Below are 18,698 nucleotides of genomic sequence, written 5' to 3' on the forward strand. Positions count from 1 at the left end.
AAAATTTAACTATAAAATATAAATAAAATATAAAATAAAACATATATAAATATAAAATTTAACTATAAACAACTGTCACGTCAGTCGCAAAAGTGAGGTTGCACCAGTTACGTTGACATATGAGCATGAAAATTGTGTTACCGTTTTCGTCAGGAGTTTCGCTTCTGTGTGGTTATTTATTCTGTGACAACACTATAAAATATAACAAAGAAATAAAAACAACTACTAGTCTTAGTGACTGCCTAAATGTTCAAATTGTTCTCCATCATTTTCGATGGATTTACTCTTTCAAGCATTTACTCTTTCAAGAGTAGATTGAATAGCAACAGATTTAACTGTTTTAGACTTTTATTTATGGGGACGGATTAAATACCTTGTTTTTGCCGCTAGGCTCACTACTCGAGAAAACATGATCTAGAATCTAGGGAATACGAAACGCCATTCAAAGCATTGCGAAAGCAGAAATTGAGACTGCTGTTCAATCTACTCTTGAAAGAGTAAATGCTTGCATCGAAAATGATGGGCAACAATTTGAACAGTTAAATCGTCACTAAGTAACTAGTTGCTTTTATTTCTTTGTTATATTTTATAGTGTTGTTTGTCTTATTGTTGTTTTAATTAATTATATACGTTTACATGTGGAATATGTTTCTTTGTTTTTTCCATAGCACACTACTTTTCCTTAACTTCGTTTACCGGTGACATTAACAGTTGTTTAAAATTTACATGTTTCTTAAGATATCTCGAGATAGAAAAAAGGTATCGACATGCGGTTTTCGGTATTATGTTGCTAATTTGGTCTAATTTTGTAATATAGGATTAAAATGCATACTTGTATTTAATATTCTCCAAAGAAAACTAGATTTACGAAAATACTTAAATAACGCCTACTAGCTGGCATATTACCTATTAGGCTATTTCGAAAATAAGACTCTTACATTGACAAAAAAGAGCTGTTTTCAACAAGACCAAGTATGCAAAATTCAATTTAGCAGAACCGGACTTACAGCCAATTTTTCATAAGAAGGTTCCCACTCACCCCCACCTCTTATTTGCAAAGGTAGACTTAAACTTGTGAAATCAAATATGCGCAGAATTTTATGAAGAATACGATGAATTGATTTCCAGTGCCCTTTCATTAGGTAAATTTTGTAAAATTTGAATTTTTTAATGTTTGATATTCAATTACGCCCTCTAGCGGTGGACCTACAATTATGAAAATAATTTCCAGGCTTTTCCCGAGGCCACTTTTGTTATAAATATTTTTTTCTCAAAACTGTACTATAAACGCTTCCTGAGATATGGCCGAGAGCCATTCTTATTGGGACACCCGGTACATTTCATTGTAATTTTATTTGCAGTAATTATTTATTTTTAAGCTAATGTGACAAGTAATATTTTTTATCGCCAACCGTCACCAAAGTCATTCATTATTGTACTCATTTGCCCTCATTTGCGGCAGTAAAGTAGCACTTTATTGTACTGAAAGAAGAATTTTACTTTACCTGCCGCGATTAATCAAATTAACCGAGATTGAATGTAAGTGGTCGATGGCAGTAATCGAATGGCGAGTATTTGAGTGGACTTAAAATTTATTTACTTTAATCATTAAAAATATTGTACGCAATTTGCTATATTATCAATTAAATTGATGTCAAAAAGTGAAATTCTGTAGTATTTCGTAATTATATTCATATAAAATAAATTAAAACTTTACCGATTTAGTAATTATTCAATATTGATAACTATCGATTAAAAATCGAAAGCGGCCATCTTGCAAGTTAGCTAACACTGTCATGAAATTATTATGACGTCTAAAATTTGAAAAGTTCTTAAACTGTAAATTGTAAGTAAGATTTAAAACCAATATCAAATTTAGTTGGCAAATATTATTTTATATCAATAAAACAGATCTTAACCGATTGTCAAATATACCAGCAAACGAGAAGTAAACTCAACCTTCCCAGGGACATATCTGACCTTCTTAGAGACAATACAAATATCAACAATATACAGTTTTGAACGGAAATAGGAATAAAAGACATTTAATTTTATCACAAAGGACATCGCACACATCTTATGGAAAATATAATGTCACTCAAATTCAATAAAATTTATACGAATAGATTCGTTTTAAATTAACGGTCAAATCTTATCATTGCGCCAACTCCATATTTTCAATAATAAGAGCAGAAATTGATATAAATAAATCTGAAATCAAATGGATACGTACATAAGTTAGAGAGAGAAAAAATATTTTATAATACCCAAATTGTCGGTACTCCATAAATCAGCGGATTAGTTTCACTAATCCGCTTAGGCCCAGCGGGGTTTAAGCTCTTTTGAATAGCACCCAGAGCAATAGTGATTGTAACTGACAGTTTTACTGACTCCAAAAATGTGATTTCGATAAACTTTAATTGCAATTTGCGCCGTAATTAATCATAATTAAGAGTTGGCGCAATGATAAGATTTGACCGTTAATTTAAAACGAATCTATTCGTATAAATTTTATTGAATTTGAGTGACATTATATTTTCCATAAGATGTGTGCGATGTCCTTTGTCAGGTATACTTTTTGTTAGTACATTATGTACGAGTATTTACTTAATATTACAATCTCTTTTTATTTTTAATATGTATTTTCCATTGTTGTCGTCTATAACCCCAGTGGTTCGGACGACATTAAATTAAAAAAATACAAGAAAACTTTTTCCTTGTGGATTTTTAAAAAAATATAATGTTGGCGATAAAATTTTGTATGCACCACCTCAGTAAAGACTCGCTCGCTACGCTCGCTCTTCTCGTAATATCAGACCTCTTTCGATAAAGAGTCACTTTACTGACTTGTTACATAAATAACTATTAACATACAAGTTGTCATTATCCGCTGGGAGGGTTGACATGGAGGGGATCTGACATGTCGATAGTGCTTCTCATAACAGCTAAATCTGTAAGCTGTTTCCCATGGGAGATAAATTCAGTTCTTTTTCTTCACTATATTTTCTTACGTTAGTAATGAAATCCACCTCTTTTTTCAACCAGATCCTTTGGAAACACAAAGAATATACATATCCCTTTGTCACTATAGTGTTTACAATCCGGGGTAAAGCAAATTACCATTTTTATTATACAAAATACAATGGTTCACAAAAGCTCCTAACCTTGCTTGGTGAATATCACTAAAAAACTATATTTCATATGTCAGGGTAACTAGTCAGTCTAGTTATAGTTCTGTGTTGTATGTACTCCCGTCATGTCCTATGGGTTGACGGAGGAATGTCACTTTAGGCAGATAGTATAAGATGTAAGTTTAATTGTACTTTAATTAAAAATAAATGTCTGGAAGTAATCCAAATACATTATTAAATCCTAAACCGAACCAGCAAATATACATGGCGCATTCAGTAGTTGGTACAATTAAATTCTTATACTGAATGATATGGATGAGATATAAATACAATTAAAAAATTTCAAAAGATGCATCGTCCATAACCTAAAAATTCCAAGACAAGTCTTGTATTCTTTTCGTCAAGATATAAGAAATTTGACCTGACGCTGGTGGAATGTCCCTACCGATTTAGTATCATAATAAATAGTTGACGTTACTAATCCCTCAATTGTCTTTGCGACGGGTGGCAATAGTTTTGGAACAGCTACTAGGGTCGTACTTTATATTATTTACAGAACTGACTCGTTACCTATCAATGCAAATAAATTATTAAAATTAAAATTTCTAGACAATGTATTAAAAATTTTGTTTACTGTAGACGAATTCGTTTAGTCATTTGAAATTAACTTGCTTGGAATCAATTACAAACGATCACAAACAATTTTTATGTCCAATGGGCTCATTACGTGAATTTTATGAAGTTAGATTATAATGTGTTTTATATCGTTTTCACTTTAAACAAAATGGACTTCCGATAATGCAGCTTTCTATATTTAAATAAAAAAATTAAAGAATCATTAGAAAGAGCATTAGTTAAAGATAAGATATACCTCTAATTATTATTCTATAGCTTTACACATAATTCTCGTGCTATTTAGGTAAAATTAAGTATCATTTATTTATCCAGTAAACATACATTATGGAACATTATGAAAGGGGGGCAAACATATTTAAGTTTGACATTTGAACATTCAGGCAGTTATTTTCTTGCATTTAGATGCTAGTAGAAGGTTAGATCGCGAGTATTCAAGTAAAATGTCTGAAGTCGGTGAAGCTAGTGCTAAGTGTAAAATACGTGTACATTTATCTGATGATGCCAAAGAAATTATTGGGAATGTTTATCAAACTGTAAAAGAAGATAATTCAAATCCAGAAGACGGTAAATTCCTCATCAAGACAACATCTCGACCGACAAGGATGTCATATACAACAGTGTGGAAAATTGTTACGAATAGAATTCAACCTCGTAAAAAGCGGAGTGACTTTTCTACACATAAAGCAGTAAATGAAAAAGATTCTGAGGTAATTAGAAGAGCAATTTACAATTTCTATTCAAAGAACCTAGTTCCAACGCTTAGTATGATCTACGATCAACTTGTTAAAGACTATTCCATTACGTATTCGCCTTCAACTTTATCAAGATTTTTGAATCACATTGGTTTTCGATACAAGAAAATTAATAAGCGATCATCAATAATGGATTCTCCTCGTCTAATTAAATGGAGAAATGAATACTTGGATGCTATATCTAAATTTAGAGATGAAGGAAGACCGATATTTTATCTAGATGAAACATGGTTCGATACCCACGATACTGCTCAAAAAGGTTGGACAGACGATTCTATTAAATGTGCACCCAATTATCCAATTAATAGAGGTCAGCGAATAATTATTCTGAACATTGGATCCAAAAATGGCTGGCTTGGAGGGGAAAGTTTTTTACTATCGGCAAAAAACATTAAAGATTCAAAGCTGGACTACCATGAAAATATGACGAGTAGCTTGTTTAAGGAATGGTTTGAAAAGAAGGTGTTGCCAAATTTGCCTCCAAAAAGTGTAATTGTAATGGATAACGCAACGTATCACAGCGAACAAATTAGAAAAATCCCCGGTGTAGGTTCGACAAAAAAACAGATATCTGATTTTTTGTATGACAATGATTTGTACTTTGAAGAAACATATACAAAAAAAGAAATGTTGGAAGTTCTTCACACAAAAGTGTTTGAGAAACAATTTGTTATAGACGAATTAGCCAAACGTGATGGTCATAATGTATTGCGATTACCTCCTTACTACTGTGTCTTCAACCCCATTGAATTAATCTGGAGCCAACAAAAGGAAAGTTTACGGCGAAACAACTGCTGTCTCAAATTTAGTAGCGAATCGGTGTCACATGTTGTAGAAGAAATAAAAAAGATTTCCCCAACACTGTGGCAAAATTGTGTTTCACATGTTATAAAAACGGAAGATCATTACAGAACATTAACCTCACATATTAAACCAATAATTATAACATTAGATAACGATTCTAGTGAAGATGACAGCGATAGTGACATAGAGTTGTAATTTGTATTTATTTTTTTCCGTCTAAACTTCAAAATTTTATTTTTCTATGTTATTTTCTATGTTATTTTTTATTATGTTATCTTTTTAATTCTGATTTTTGCTACCACTCTTTTAATCTTTTATTGTTATTATCATTAATTTCCTTAATTTCTTTAATTTGTTCATTTCTCTTATTTCATTGTACATAATAATGTACCTATAACTACATAGATATAAATACGTAATAAATATAATGATATATTTAAATTTATATTTATTATTCCAACCCCATTAAAATATTATATCTACTTGAAGACTTGAATTTTTTTTGTTAAGGGGATGGGTACGAACTTTCGGCTTTAAGCCGTTACGTTATTACCGAGGGCCGAAAGTCTCTGAAAAGTTCTATAATGTTTATTTTAATTAGTTACAGAGGTGAAAAACTAAGAGAAAATTTAGTGTGATTTTTAATTTCAAATATCTCATTCAAAAGAAACTTTTAATTCATTCCAAGGGACTTTCGGCCCTCGGTAATAAAGTAATTTTTCATTCTGCGTTTAAATTTTTCAAAAATACTTACATATTAGTTTTCTCAGGATTCGAAAAAAATGATTACATTTAAAACACATTGAAAATTTTGACAGGCGTCAAAATTTTGCATTTGTTCCTTTCCCCTTAATTTTAGCGAATCCGCTCCTGGAGGGTTTGTTGTTTGTTATTATGATACTAAATCGGTAGGGACATCCCACCAGCGCCAGGCCAAATTTCTTATATCTTGACGCAAAGAATAGAAACAAATGGTTTTATAATAAATTACAAATTACAGAAGAAAATGGGTGATAATAGAGGCATTACACAGTTGTGTACTACCGGAAATTTAGCAGAAAACTGGAAAACGTGGAGAGCGAGATTTGAAAATTACTTAATTGCTTCGGAAATAAATAAGAAAAGCGAAGAGACACAGTGTGCCCAGCTGCTTCATTATATAGGTGAGGAAGGCTCTAAAATATACACCACATTTGCGTTTGCAAATGTGGTGAAAAGTTTGAAGTACACTTCCAAGGAAAAGAAAATATTGCATATGAAATGTATAAATTCTTTACTTACAAACAAGACCCAGGACCACCAACCAATAATTTCATAACCGAGTTGAAGAAAAGGGCAGGTAAATGCAAATTGGAAAAGCTTCAAGATAGTCTTATTGTAACAATGATTATATGTGGCATTAAGAACAATGAAATACGAGAAAGACTATTACAAGAAGATGGTCTTACATTTGAGAAAGCAATCGAACTTTGCCAGGTAATAGAGTCATCCAGAGCCAGAAGTGAAATGATAAGAGTAGGAGCCTCGAGTAATGTAATAGAAGTGGAAGCAGTCAACAAATCAAGTAATCGTTACCAAGGTGGTGAGAAGGAGAAGCATCAGGAGGTGAGTCAGAATATACAAAATTGTAATAAATGTGGTCAAAGGTCGCATCGGATAAATAATTGTCCAGCCTTTGGTAAGGTATGTATTTTTTGTAAATTACCAAATCATTTTGCAACAGTATGTAGAAAGAAAAAATTTCAAAACAAAAAGGTTAATGAAATAAATACTGTAACTAAAAGTCCAAAGGTAACAAGTAGTTGTAATGATTTGTTCGTAGAAAATGTACTAGAAGTTAATGCAGGGGAAAATAATTTCACAAATATAACAAGTAGTTGTAATGATTTGTTCATAGGCAATGTACTAGAAGTTAATGCAGGGGAAAATATTTTCACAAATACAGCATGGTTTTCAGATTTAAATATAAATAAACATAAAATTACTTTCAAAATAGATTCAGGTGCAATGGCAAATGTATTACCAATAAGTATTTTTGAAACTTTAGGATTTTCTAACAGGGTAATCATGAAAACAAATACAAAACTACAATCTTACACTGGAAATAATCTTAATGTGGTAGGTAAATGCACATTACACTGTGAAAGAAATAAAGTTGAACATGATTTAGACTTTTATATTGTAAATTCTAAAACTGAAGCAATTTTAGGCTTAAATTCTAGTATTCAATTAAATTTAATATCTAAAGTAAATAGTGTAGGTATTGATTTTGAAGAATATAATATTTTAATTGAACAATTTAAAGATATTTTTTCAGGCATAGAATGCATTAATAAAAGGTATGATATAAAAATTGATAATAATGCAAAACCAGTTATACACCCAACAAGAAAAGTAGCTTTACCTTTACTTAAAAATTTAGAAGAAAGTCTAAACAATATTGAAAAGCAAAAAATTATTGAAAAAGTTGTAGGTCCTTCAGAATGGGTGAATCCTTTGGTACTTGTAAGAAAGCCAGATAATAAATTGAGAATTTGTTTAGATCCTTTTGAACTCAATAAGGTTGTTAAAAGAGAACATTGTCAAATTCCAACTTTAGATCAAATAACGAGTAAATTACGCAATGCAACTGTGTTCAGTACTTTAGACGCAACACAAGGGTTTTATCAAATTCCATTAACAGCAGAAAGTAGTAATCTTTGCACATTTGGTACTCCTCTCGGGAGATATAAGTTTCTTAGAATGCCCTATGGCTTAGTATCGGCTCCAGAAGTGTTTCATAGTAAATTGAAGGAAATTTTCAAAATGGATGGTGCCGACACATACATTGATGATATAATTGTTTAGGGAAAAGACAAAGAAGAGCATGATGCCAGGCTCAAAGAAGTTTTCAAAATTGCTAAGAAACAATGTTAAATTTAATTTGTCAAAATGTAAGTTAGGTAAAACTCAAATTTGTTATATGGGTCATATAATTTCAGGCAACGGTATAAGTCCAGATAAATCCAAAATATGTACAAGCAATTACTCAACTTCGTAGACCAGAAAATAAAAAGATGTTCAGAGACTGTTAGGTATGCTGACTTATGTAAGTAAATTTATTGGTAATTTCTCAGACATAACATATCCACTACGTCATTTGGGAAAATGAACATGAAATTTCTTTTGAAAAGTTAAGACAAGTTCTAATTAATAAACCTGTATTACAATTTTATGATATTGAATTAGATACAGTAGTTTCAGTAGACGCATCGCAAAACGGGTTAGGTGCTGTGCTTCTACAAAATAATCTTCCTTGTGCATATGCAGAGCAATGTCAGATGCTCAAACGAGGTATGCTCAAATTGAAAAATAATTACTTGCTATACAGTTTGGGTTAGAAAGATTTCATGAATTTGTCTTTGCAAAAAAAGTGATAGTAGAAACAGATCATTTACCATTAATAACAATATTCAAAAAACCATTATACAAATGTCCAGCTAGGTTACAAATAATGCTTTTACAAATCCAAAAGTATGATATTTTAGTAAGATATAAACCAGGTAAGGATCTTTTGCTAGCAGACGCTTTGTCTAGAGCATATTGTAGTGAAGAAAAAGTAATTGATAATTTTGACAGTGAGATAAATGCACAAGTATGTTTAATAATGTCAGAAATCAATGTAACGGAAAGCAAATTGCAAGAGTTTAAGGATAAAACTAAAAATGATTCAGAATTACAAGCTTTAAAAAAATATATCATAGAGGGGTGGCCTAAAAATAATAAAGTAGAGGAAAAAGTTCAAATTTATTATAAATACAGAAATGAGTAGTTGACAGTAGTTGAGGATCTTATTTTTAAAGGAAATGCCATAAACAGTAATAATGTAGAAATTGAAATAGATCATAGTATAAATCATGAAACCGATACAAGCTCTGAAGATAACAGTTTAGTTTATGAAACTGGTACACGTCATTTGGTTAATTCCTATGGAAGGAAAATTAAATGTCCTCAGAGGTTGGATCTGTAATTGTAAATTCTGTTTTAGCTTTACTAAGGAAAGGGGATGTCAGGGTAACTAGTCAGTCTAGTTATAGTTCTGTGTTGTATGTACTCCCGTCATGTCCTATGGGTTGGCGGAGGAATGTCACTTATAAGATGTAAGTTTAATTGTGCGGAGGAATGTCACGTATAAGATGTAAGTTTAATTGTACTTTAATTAAAAATAAATGTCTGGAAGTAATCCAAATACATTATTAAATCCTAAACCGAACCAGCAAATATACATCAGACATTTTAGACCGAATTATGATTAAATTTAAAATAAATCTTTATCTTAAAAAAACTATACTTAAGCAGCAGTTGAAGCAAAATTTCAACTTTATAGGAATTAAAAAGGCTTGAGATTGGGCAAATCCTGGCTGTTCAACCTTTGGTTACAAAGGGATAATAAAAATATGATAGTCGTGGTGTCACACTTCGGCTATTAGCCTTAAAATCTCTTGGTATTTTTTTTTATATTAAAACTATATGTATTAGATCACACATTTTCTACCATATAGAGTATTTATAGCAAATTTCTATTAATGTATTGATACATTAGCACAAAATTTATACAGTCGGTTCGCTAAACTCAGACACAACTGGCAAGTGATTTTAGTAAGTGATTTTGCCAATTTGGTAGAATTGGCAAAAAAAGTAATTACTAAATAGTTGATAATTACTAAATAGTTCGTAATTTTGCCAATTTTGGCAAAATTGTCCAAAAACAAAAAAATTGCGTACTAAAATCACTAGCCAGTTGTGTCTGAGTTTAGCGAACCGATGATAGTAAAATTTTAAATAATCTTTTGTTTTTGTAAATCACACATAAAACATATACATAAGATCGTCCCCCGCGCCGTCAGAGTGTACCACGTGACCTATAATCATAGTTAACGCTCTCAGCGAATACTACATGAGTCTGGCTATAGTTCTGGCGAACGGAAACTTATTTGTTTATTTTCGAGTTTACTGTTTAACTATTTGTTAAACTATTACGGTGCTATATTCATCTTTATATTAGTAATAGTCATCAGAGTTTATCAATCTCCCCAATAGTGAAAAAAGATCAAACACTTCAATGCAATAACTTTATAAAATACCGGGATATCGCCATTTCCTAATAATTACATTAACTACATGCCGACGTACGTTTCACTTAATGTTTTGATTTAACTTGTTTGCAAATCAATCATTACGTTTGTGCAAAGATGCGATGGAACAACTAGATATTGGCAATTGCGCCACCTACCTACCTAAATACGCAGGCGTTCATATCACACGTTTTTATGTCTATTTCAGTGACCACTTGACTGTCAGTAAGAAGTTTTTCCACAGGAACGATTTCGACAAATGGTTCTTGAAGGACATCTGGCTTCATACACTTCATTGAAAAACCGTACACGTCGTCCCAGAAATTGATTACAGAGTTATATCTATCTAAAAAATATAATAGAAATAAAACAAAACCAGTATTGCAAGTTAGAATATTAATATACATATACATATATGAATTATAAGATGTGAGTTATAAGTCGCAAAAACTTTCTAGATCCCATTTATTGGAAGGATCAATCCATTTTGCTTATGTTATCTTCTTTATTTCTTCTAGCATTTCTTTCATTCTATTAAGAGACGTACCTCTTATACCGTGAGCTGACAGATATTTACTAGAACTGTTCCTTTTCTACTTCTTTTTTCTCTTTATAAGCAATTCTGATTGAGAAGATTGATACCTGTGGAAGGTTGTCACTCCATATTTTGCGCGCTCGGCCGATACTTCTACCGATTGGTAATTTATCGTTTGCTATTTTGACCAAAGGGGTCTACATTCTGCTTATGTGGTTATTCCATTCTTTTTTCTATTTAGTGTTCATTTGTTTATACACGATACATTACATTTTCTTCTAATGTCTTCACTCCTCTTTCGATCTCTCAACGTACTTACAATAATTCTTCTCAGTATTCTCATCTCTGGCGTGTCCACAAGTCTTTATGTTGTCGTTGTGTCGGGTCTTGGTTCTGATGGCATATGTCATTATTGGTCTTACACTGACTATATAAATTCTTGACTTCATCTCAGTGTTAATATGTCAGTTTCGCCATAATATAGTGTTATTAAGGCATCCTGCCAATCTATTTGCTTTTTGTACTTGATTTCTCACTTCTTTGTCCAGGTCTCAGTAGCTGGACAGTGTAGTTACACGGTATTTTATTTCCATTACTTGTTAAATACTGATGCCATCAATTTTACATCTGATTGGTTCTTTGCTGATTACTATTATTTTAGATTTCTGAGATAATATTGTCACATTGAATTATTGTGCTCTTATGTTACATCTATGGACTAATATACTATGTTCATCTTGGACTATCAATATTGCATCGCGCATAGTCTGCGAAGTGTTTTTACTTCTTTGTTTTCCATTTTGTATCCTGTTCTTTTGTTGATGCTTTTGATGATTTCATCCATAGTTAAATTGAAAAGAATAGGGCTCGATAAGTTACTTGCCTTATTCCGCTGCCTATGTCTATAGGTTCTGTAAGTTCATCTATTCTGACTTCCATTTTGTCATTTTGGTAGATTTTTCAACAAGTAATTGGACTTCGTAGGTCCTAGGTTTTCACCCATAGTAATCGAAAATAGAACTGGAAGTCAATATTTGAACTCTTCGTGTAACTTTGCGTCGATCGATATACGATTTTACTAATTTTGAGTCATTTTGACTAAACTTTGGGTCATCATTGTTTAAACGGAAATGACTTCAAAACAGGAGCTAAAGATTAAAACTCAACTTTTCAATACGCTTCGATTGATGTGTTACATGTACTATTTCTGCGACTATAACGGCAGTTCTGGTTATAGACCAAGAGGCAGCGTCGAAAAATCTATTTGAATTTACTAAAGCTAGATTTTTCACAGTTAATTACTGTGAGTGTGTAGAGAAACATACTGCGGTCGGTCAAGCGAAACGTAGAACAGGGGTTACTGAGAGGATATCAAAGTTGCTTTCCTACGAAGGTAATTATTTCCATTTACTAAGGCTGAAAATCAGTACACACGTTCTAAATGTAATATAAATAAAAGGTATTATAGTCGGTCAGCTGTATGACGGGACAGAGCCGGTCAGTCGGCCGCAATAGTCGATTGAGGAAATGAAGCATTTTGGCTCGCAATTTTTTCGTCCAGCATGGATTTACTTGAAATTTTCACAGAAGGTAGGGAATAGTCCAAGGATCATTTTATATATCATGCCGCTATAATACGCTAAAACCTTGGGGTGGTTGCCACCCCATCTCGGGGGGTGGGAATTTTTTATTACATTTTAACCATGTAATTCGATGGAAAACGTGATTCTGAGAAAAAAATGTTTTTTGCATTTTCTTCGTAAAACTAATATTTTTCGAGTTATTCGCGCTTGAAAATAACACTTTTTCGACGAAAAAATCGACTTTTTTAGACGGTTTTTTGAGAATATGTACCTCGAAAAATATGCATTTAACCAAAAAATCTGTAGATATCGAAATTGTATCTTTTAGTAACACAAATCAAATTATTTTCCTATAATATCTTTAAGACCAATACAAACTGAGATACGGCATGTTAAAGGTTAGCTTTTTTCTTCAAATGCATAATTTGAAATATTCAAAGCCAAATAATGGGAAAAATTTGCATTTTTCGAGGAAAACTTAAATAATCTTTTTTCAAGTTAGTCCTGTCGCCAGGGGGGGGTACAACGGCCTCCTTTATTCAGATGGACTTACCCAAGTTTTTTTCATGTATTTTGACCCGTAGAATACGAATTTTTTGGGTAACAGTTGATCCGGATGTCGATAAGATTGTTATTGACCAAGAACTTGAATTGCATAACAGAGATTTCTCGCAAAACAAAACATTTTTTTTTTGTATTTTTTTGGGTCATTCTAAGTAAAAAATGTTCTAACAAGTTTTCCCGTAGGATGCTCAGTTTTCGAGATAAACGCGGTTGAACATTCAAGAAATCGAAAAACTGCAATTTTTAAACCCGAATAACTTTTGATTAAAAAATAAAATAGCAATTCTGCTTAGCGCCTTTGAAAATTCAAGTCAAATTATATCGGTTTTGATTATTCTATTTGATTTTGATTATTGACTAAAAATTTATTGTGTTATTGTTAAACAAAGCTACAAACACCTAGTGCGTGAGTGATGTTTTCTATGATTTCTCATTTAAAATCGAACGAGTAGGTAGAATAGGTACTAGTGCAATCGAGGCTATTTCTACGTAGCATGCGTTAAAACGCATGTAAAGGCACGGGAAACACTATGTGTTTATAGCTTTGTTAAACAATAAAAAAATTTTTAGCAATGCAAATACATAATTAAAACCGATATAATTTGACTTAAACTTTCAAATGCGGTAAGCAGACTGGCTATTTTATTTTTTAATCAAAAGTTATTCGGGTTCAAAAATTGCAATTTTTCGATTTTTTGAAAGTTCAACCGCGGTTATCTCGAAAACTAGCCATCCTACGAAAAAAATTGTAGAAACATGTTTTGCTTAGAATGACCCAAAAAATACCAAAAAATGTTTTGTTTTGCGAGAGATCGCGGTTATGTAATTCCTCAAGTTCTTGGTCAATAACAATCTTATCGACATCCGGATCAACTGTTACCCAAAAAATTCGTGTTCTACAGGTCAAAATACATGAAAAAAACTTGGGTAAGTCCATCTGAATAAAGGAGGCCGTTGTACCCCCCTGGCGACAGGACTAAGTATACAATTAGACCTTTCAAAAAAAAAATAATAAAAAGTTTCTAGCATGAAAATTAAGCGACTTATAATCAAAAAAATGTCGGTACCTGTTTTTCTCTACGAAAAAATCAGTGAAAACAACCCCCTAACTACCTTCCTAATTCAAAATTAGTCTTAACCTTTCTGTAGTTCCTTTTATATTTATATTGTAAATACACTCAAGGAGTTTGACCTATTTAAAATGCCTAATTTTGGAAAAATTGGAGTTTAAACAAAAATTTATTTTTTGCAATTTGATATTTTTTACCTTTTACTTCAAAATATCTCCGAAAATACTGAAGATACGAAAAAAATTAAAAATTACTAAATTGTAGCTTTTTTAATGACTAAAATTACCCTTTGCATATATTTTCATTACAGTAACCAGTTAGCCAGTTATAGCTGTTTAAACCTCTATTTACCAGCAAATACCCCCTTATTCGAGCCCTTTAAACCCGCCCCAATTAAAAACTAAGGGATCTTACGGAATTTAATTTACACAGTCTTATAGCTCTTTAAAAATCCTACAAAATCATTTTTGAAGAAACTTTTTGTCGCCAAAAATGTATAGAATATTTTTCGAGGTATTCTCAAAAAACCCTCTTCGCCGAAAAACTGTTATTTTCAAGCGCGAATAACTCAAAAAATATTAGTTTTACGAAGAAAATGTAAAAAACATTTTTTTCTTAGAATCACATTTTCCATCGAATTACATGGTTAAAATGTAATAAAAAATTTCCAACCCCGAGATGGGGTGGCAACCACCCCCAAGGTTTTAGCGTATGATAGCGGCATGATATAGAAAATGATCCTTGGACTATTCCCTACCTTCTGTGAAAATTTCAAGTAAATCCGTGCTGGACGAAAAAATTGCGAGCCAAAATGCTTCATTTCCTCAATCGACTATTGGGACCGACCGACCGGCTCTGTCCCGTCATACAGCTGACCGACTATAATAACTTTTATTTATATTTAATTTAGAATGTGTGTACTGATTTTCAGCCTTAGTAAATGGAAATAATTACCTTCGTAGGAAAGCAACTTTGATACCCTCTCAGTAACCCCTGTTCTACGTTTCGCTTGACCGACCGTAGTATGTTTCTCTACAAACTCACAGTAATCAACTGTGGAAAATCTAGCTTTAGTAAATTCAAATAGATTTTTCAGCACTGCCTCTCCGTCTATTAGGTTAGAACTTTTTAAGCAGAAATGATATAAAAACCAAAACCAATTTTTTTTCTCATCTTGCTAGGGCACGTCGAATGATATATCACTTATACTATTTCGGTGACTTTAGAACAGTTCATACGGTTGCAACTCTAAAACCGGAAGTCCGATGTCAAATTTCTCATCTTTAATACCATCATTGGGTTATAATTTACAATACAATATATCTCCAAGATGGCCGACGGTCGGAATGTTTTGGCAAGTGCGTCTGTAAAACAACGCGAAAAACATGACGAAAAGTTGAAAATTTACTGTTTTCATTGTAAGAAAAGTTCAACTTGCACAGTGCAATGCGGGAAATGTGAAAAATCGTTCCATTCATCCTGCTTAATTCAGGCAGCCACTCAGAAGACTGCAGCTTGTCGTCACATTCCGGCTTATGGGTGTGTCGACTTTTGGGAGACAGAGAAGGGTCTGTATGAAATTATCATCAAACTTCTGGAGGAAAAAAATAAGCTATTGGTGGAAAACAACGATTTGCTGAACAAAAATCAGGTAATTCTTCTAGAAAAACTGGACATCGCAAGAAGTGAGGTTAGAAAGCCACCAAAGCCATCCCCTAAAAAGCTAACAGGAAATTTTGTTGACATTGGCAACACCGTATTACCGACAGTTTCGCAAACTGCAGTGGAAGGAGTGAAAGATGACAACGTCAAAGTCGTCAAAAATGTCACTGTCAGTCAACATCAAAAACAACAAAAATCGCAATTGCATCACAATACTCAGCAAGATCAAAGCCACATTGCCAATGATTCCAATCTAAACTCACAACTCTCTTCTGAGTTACAAATCCTTCCCGTCATCCAAGAGGAAGTGACTGAAAATGATGGTTTCAAACTGGTGTCATATAAAAAAAGAAAACAAAACAGAAGACCAAGTCCCAAGAAAGGCATTAACACTGATAACCTACTAAAGGTTGTAGCACCTACTCCAATTAAATCATGGGTATTTATATCAGGTTTTACTCCTGAAACTGAAGCAACTGATGTTTTCAACTTTCTCAAAAAATATGAGCTTGACCAGGACTGTGTGTGTGAGAAGATGGTTACCAAAAAGAACCACCTATATAGCTCTTTTAAGGTAGGAGTTCCTGAGATAAACAATGATGCCATAATGTCATCTGATTTATGGCCACTGGGAACTAACATAAACCATTTTCTCCATGTTCAACGCCCTCGATCCTCAGTGAATCCGCTGAAGAAAACCGTGGTGCAGTAAATGTTCCTGTACATAATAATAATAATAAAGGTATTTTAGGAAATTTTAAGAAAGCACAAAAAACTATTTTACACTGTAATATACAATGTTTGCGTACCTCCTTCTTAGATCTGGAGATCCTCCTCAATGAAGTATCAGCAGATTGCTTATGTATAAATGAACACTGGCTAGTATCTGAGGAACTATTTTCAATTAAAATTAAGAACTACAGAATGATTTCTGGCTTTGCAAGGACTGTGGGCTCTCATGGGGGTATAAGTATATATATTAAAGAAACCTTTGATTCTGTTTCATTAAATCTTGAAAGTTTGTCTCTTGAAAAACATTGTGAAATAACAGGTGTACATTTGGTAAAATTTGATATTCAACTTGTCACTGTGTATCGTACCCCAGATGGTGATTTAAATCAATTCTTCAATACAATGTCAAAAGTTTTCAAAAAGTTAAATACAAATAAACCTCTTATTATAACAGGGGATTTCAATGTGCACTTCAATGAAAGGGATATTGCAGCCCTGGATCTGTGCAATTTCTTTAGATCCTATAACCTCAAAAAATCAATAAAATTTAACACCCGTTATAATAGATGTCTTGATAACATATTTACAAATATTAATAGTACCATGTTGCAATCCGAAGCTGTTGATCTTTCACACACTTCAGACAACAAAGGCATATTGTTTAAATGTGAAGTGTCCCAAACTACTTCTAAATCTAGAATAAGCTACAGGCCCATTACAGAGATGGGACTGGCCTCTTTAAATAACAATCTTTGCTTACAAAATTTTGAATTTATTGATAATGAATGTATTGATGTGGACTCAAGGTTTAAAATGTTTATCGATATTTTAACGCAGGCAATAAATCTGTCTTTTCCTGAAAAATCTAGGCTTGTTGACCAAGGTAAACAATGTAAAAAAAATTCTTGGTTTAATGATGATTTGAAACTTATGAGGGAGAAACTACAATTTTTGACATCTTTAAATAAAAGTGACCCCGTTTTAGTGACAAAGAAAACACTCTCAGAATATAGGAAAAAATACAGACATGCTATACATAAGGCAAAGATTAAATCTAATGATGATTTTATATTAAACTCTAACAACCGTCAACAGGCTATGTGGTCCCTAATAAACTCAAGATGTAAGAATTTACCAATAAAAAATTCATCACTCAATGCAAATAGTTTTAATGATTTCTTCTGTGGTATTGCTGAAAATGTAATAAATACACTTAATCATACTGACCAATCATTCAATACATACCTTAGTTTTATACCACATGCTCCTTCATTCGCCTCTAATCATTGCTCCTTCAGATTTGAGCCAACAAATTTGGAGGAAGTTGTAAAAGCAATTGAAGAATTAAAAAATAGCCAGAGCAAGGACCCGGATGGAATGAACACAAAAATAATCAAGGCAATTAAACACAACATTAGCTTACCTTTAACTAAACTAATAAACTACTCAATTTCATCCTGCATTTTTCCTTCAGTGTTTAAAACTGCGAAAGTCATACCTCTCTTTAAACGTAAAGGTTCGGCTGATGATCATAATAACTTTCGTCCAATTTCTCTTTTGCCAATTCTTTCCAAAGTGTTTGAGAGAATCCTAAAGAAGCAGATCAATGACTATTTTGAATCTAATCGGCTTTTTGCAGTGCAGCAATTTGGATTTAGAAAAAACAAAACAACAACACTTGCTATCGATCATTTTACAGGCAGTATTTTGGAAGGATTTGAAAACTTTCTTGATACCCTTGCCTCGTTCCTTGATCTTACTAAAGCTTTTGATTGTGTCACTCATAGTATTCTTCTTAAAAAATTACATGCCTATAATTTTCATCCTATGTCTATTCAATTGATTGAGTCTTATCTATCAGATAGATTTCAATATGTGTTTTTTAACCAGCTTAAATCTGATAAAAAACCTTTGATGTATGGAGTGCCTCAAGGGTCAGTTCTAGGTCCAATATTATTTCTCATTTATATAAATGACTTGGGATTTTCACAAGAGGGCCCAGTAAGCACAGTCCTATTTGCTGATGATACTACATGCTATCAAAGTTACCACCCTTCCCAAATCAGTGATATTGATCTTGAGACCACAGAGAGCAATTTGTTCCAATGGTTTTTG

At 32.5% G+C, this 18,698-nt stretch overlaps 1 protein-coding gene across 1 annotated transcript in view; it reads right to left on the reverse strand.

The window, feature by feature from the left end:
* Positions 1 to 18,698, reverse strand: part of LOC114326856 (uncharacterized) — a 63,894-nt gene that overhangs the window by 20,260 nt on the left and 24,936 nt on the right. Inside the window, exon 7 of the mRNA XM_050651484.1 lies at positions 10,600 to 10,783. Coding sequence (XP_050507441.1) covers positions 10,600 to 10,783 — 184 coding nt within the window. The remainder of the gene's footprint in view (positions 1 to 10,599; positions 10,784 to 18,698) is intronic.

Source organism: Diabrotica virgifera, chromosome 5, assembly GCF_917563875.1.
Source record: "Diabrotica virgifera virgifera chromosome 5, PGI_DIABVI_V3a".
In the NCBI taxonomy this organism is placed as follows: domain Eukaryota; kingdom Metazoa; phylum Arthropoda; class Insecta; order Coleoptera; family Chrysomelidae; genus Diabrotica; species Diabrotica virgifera.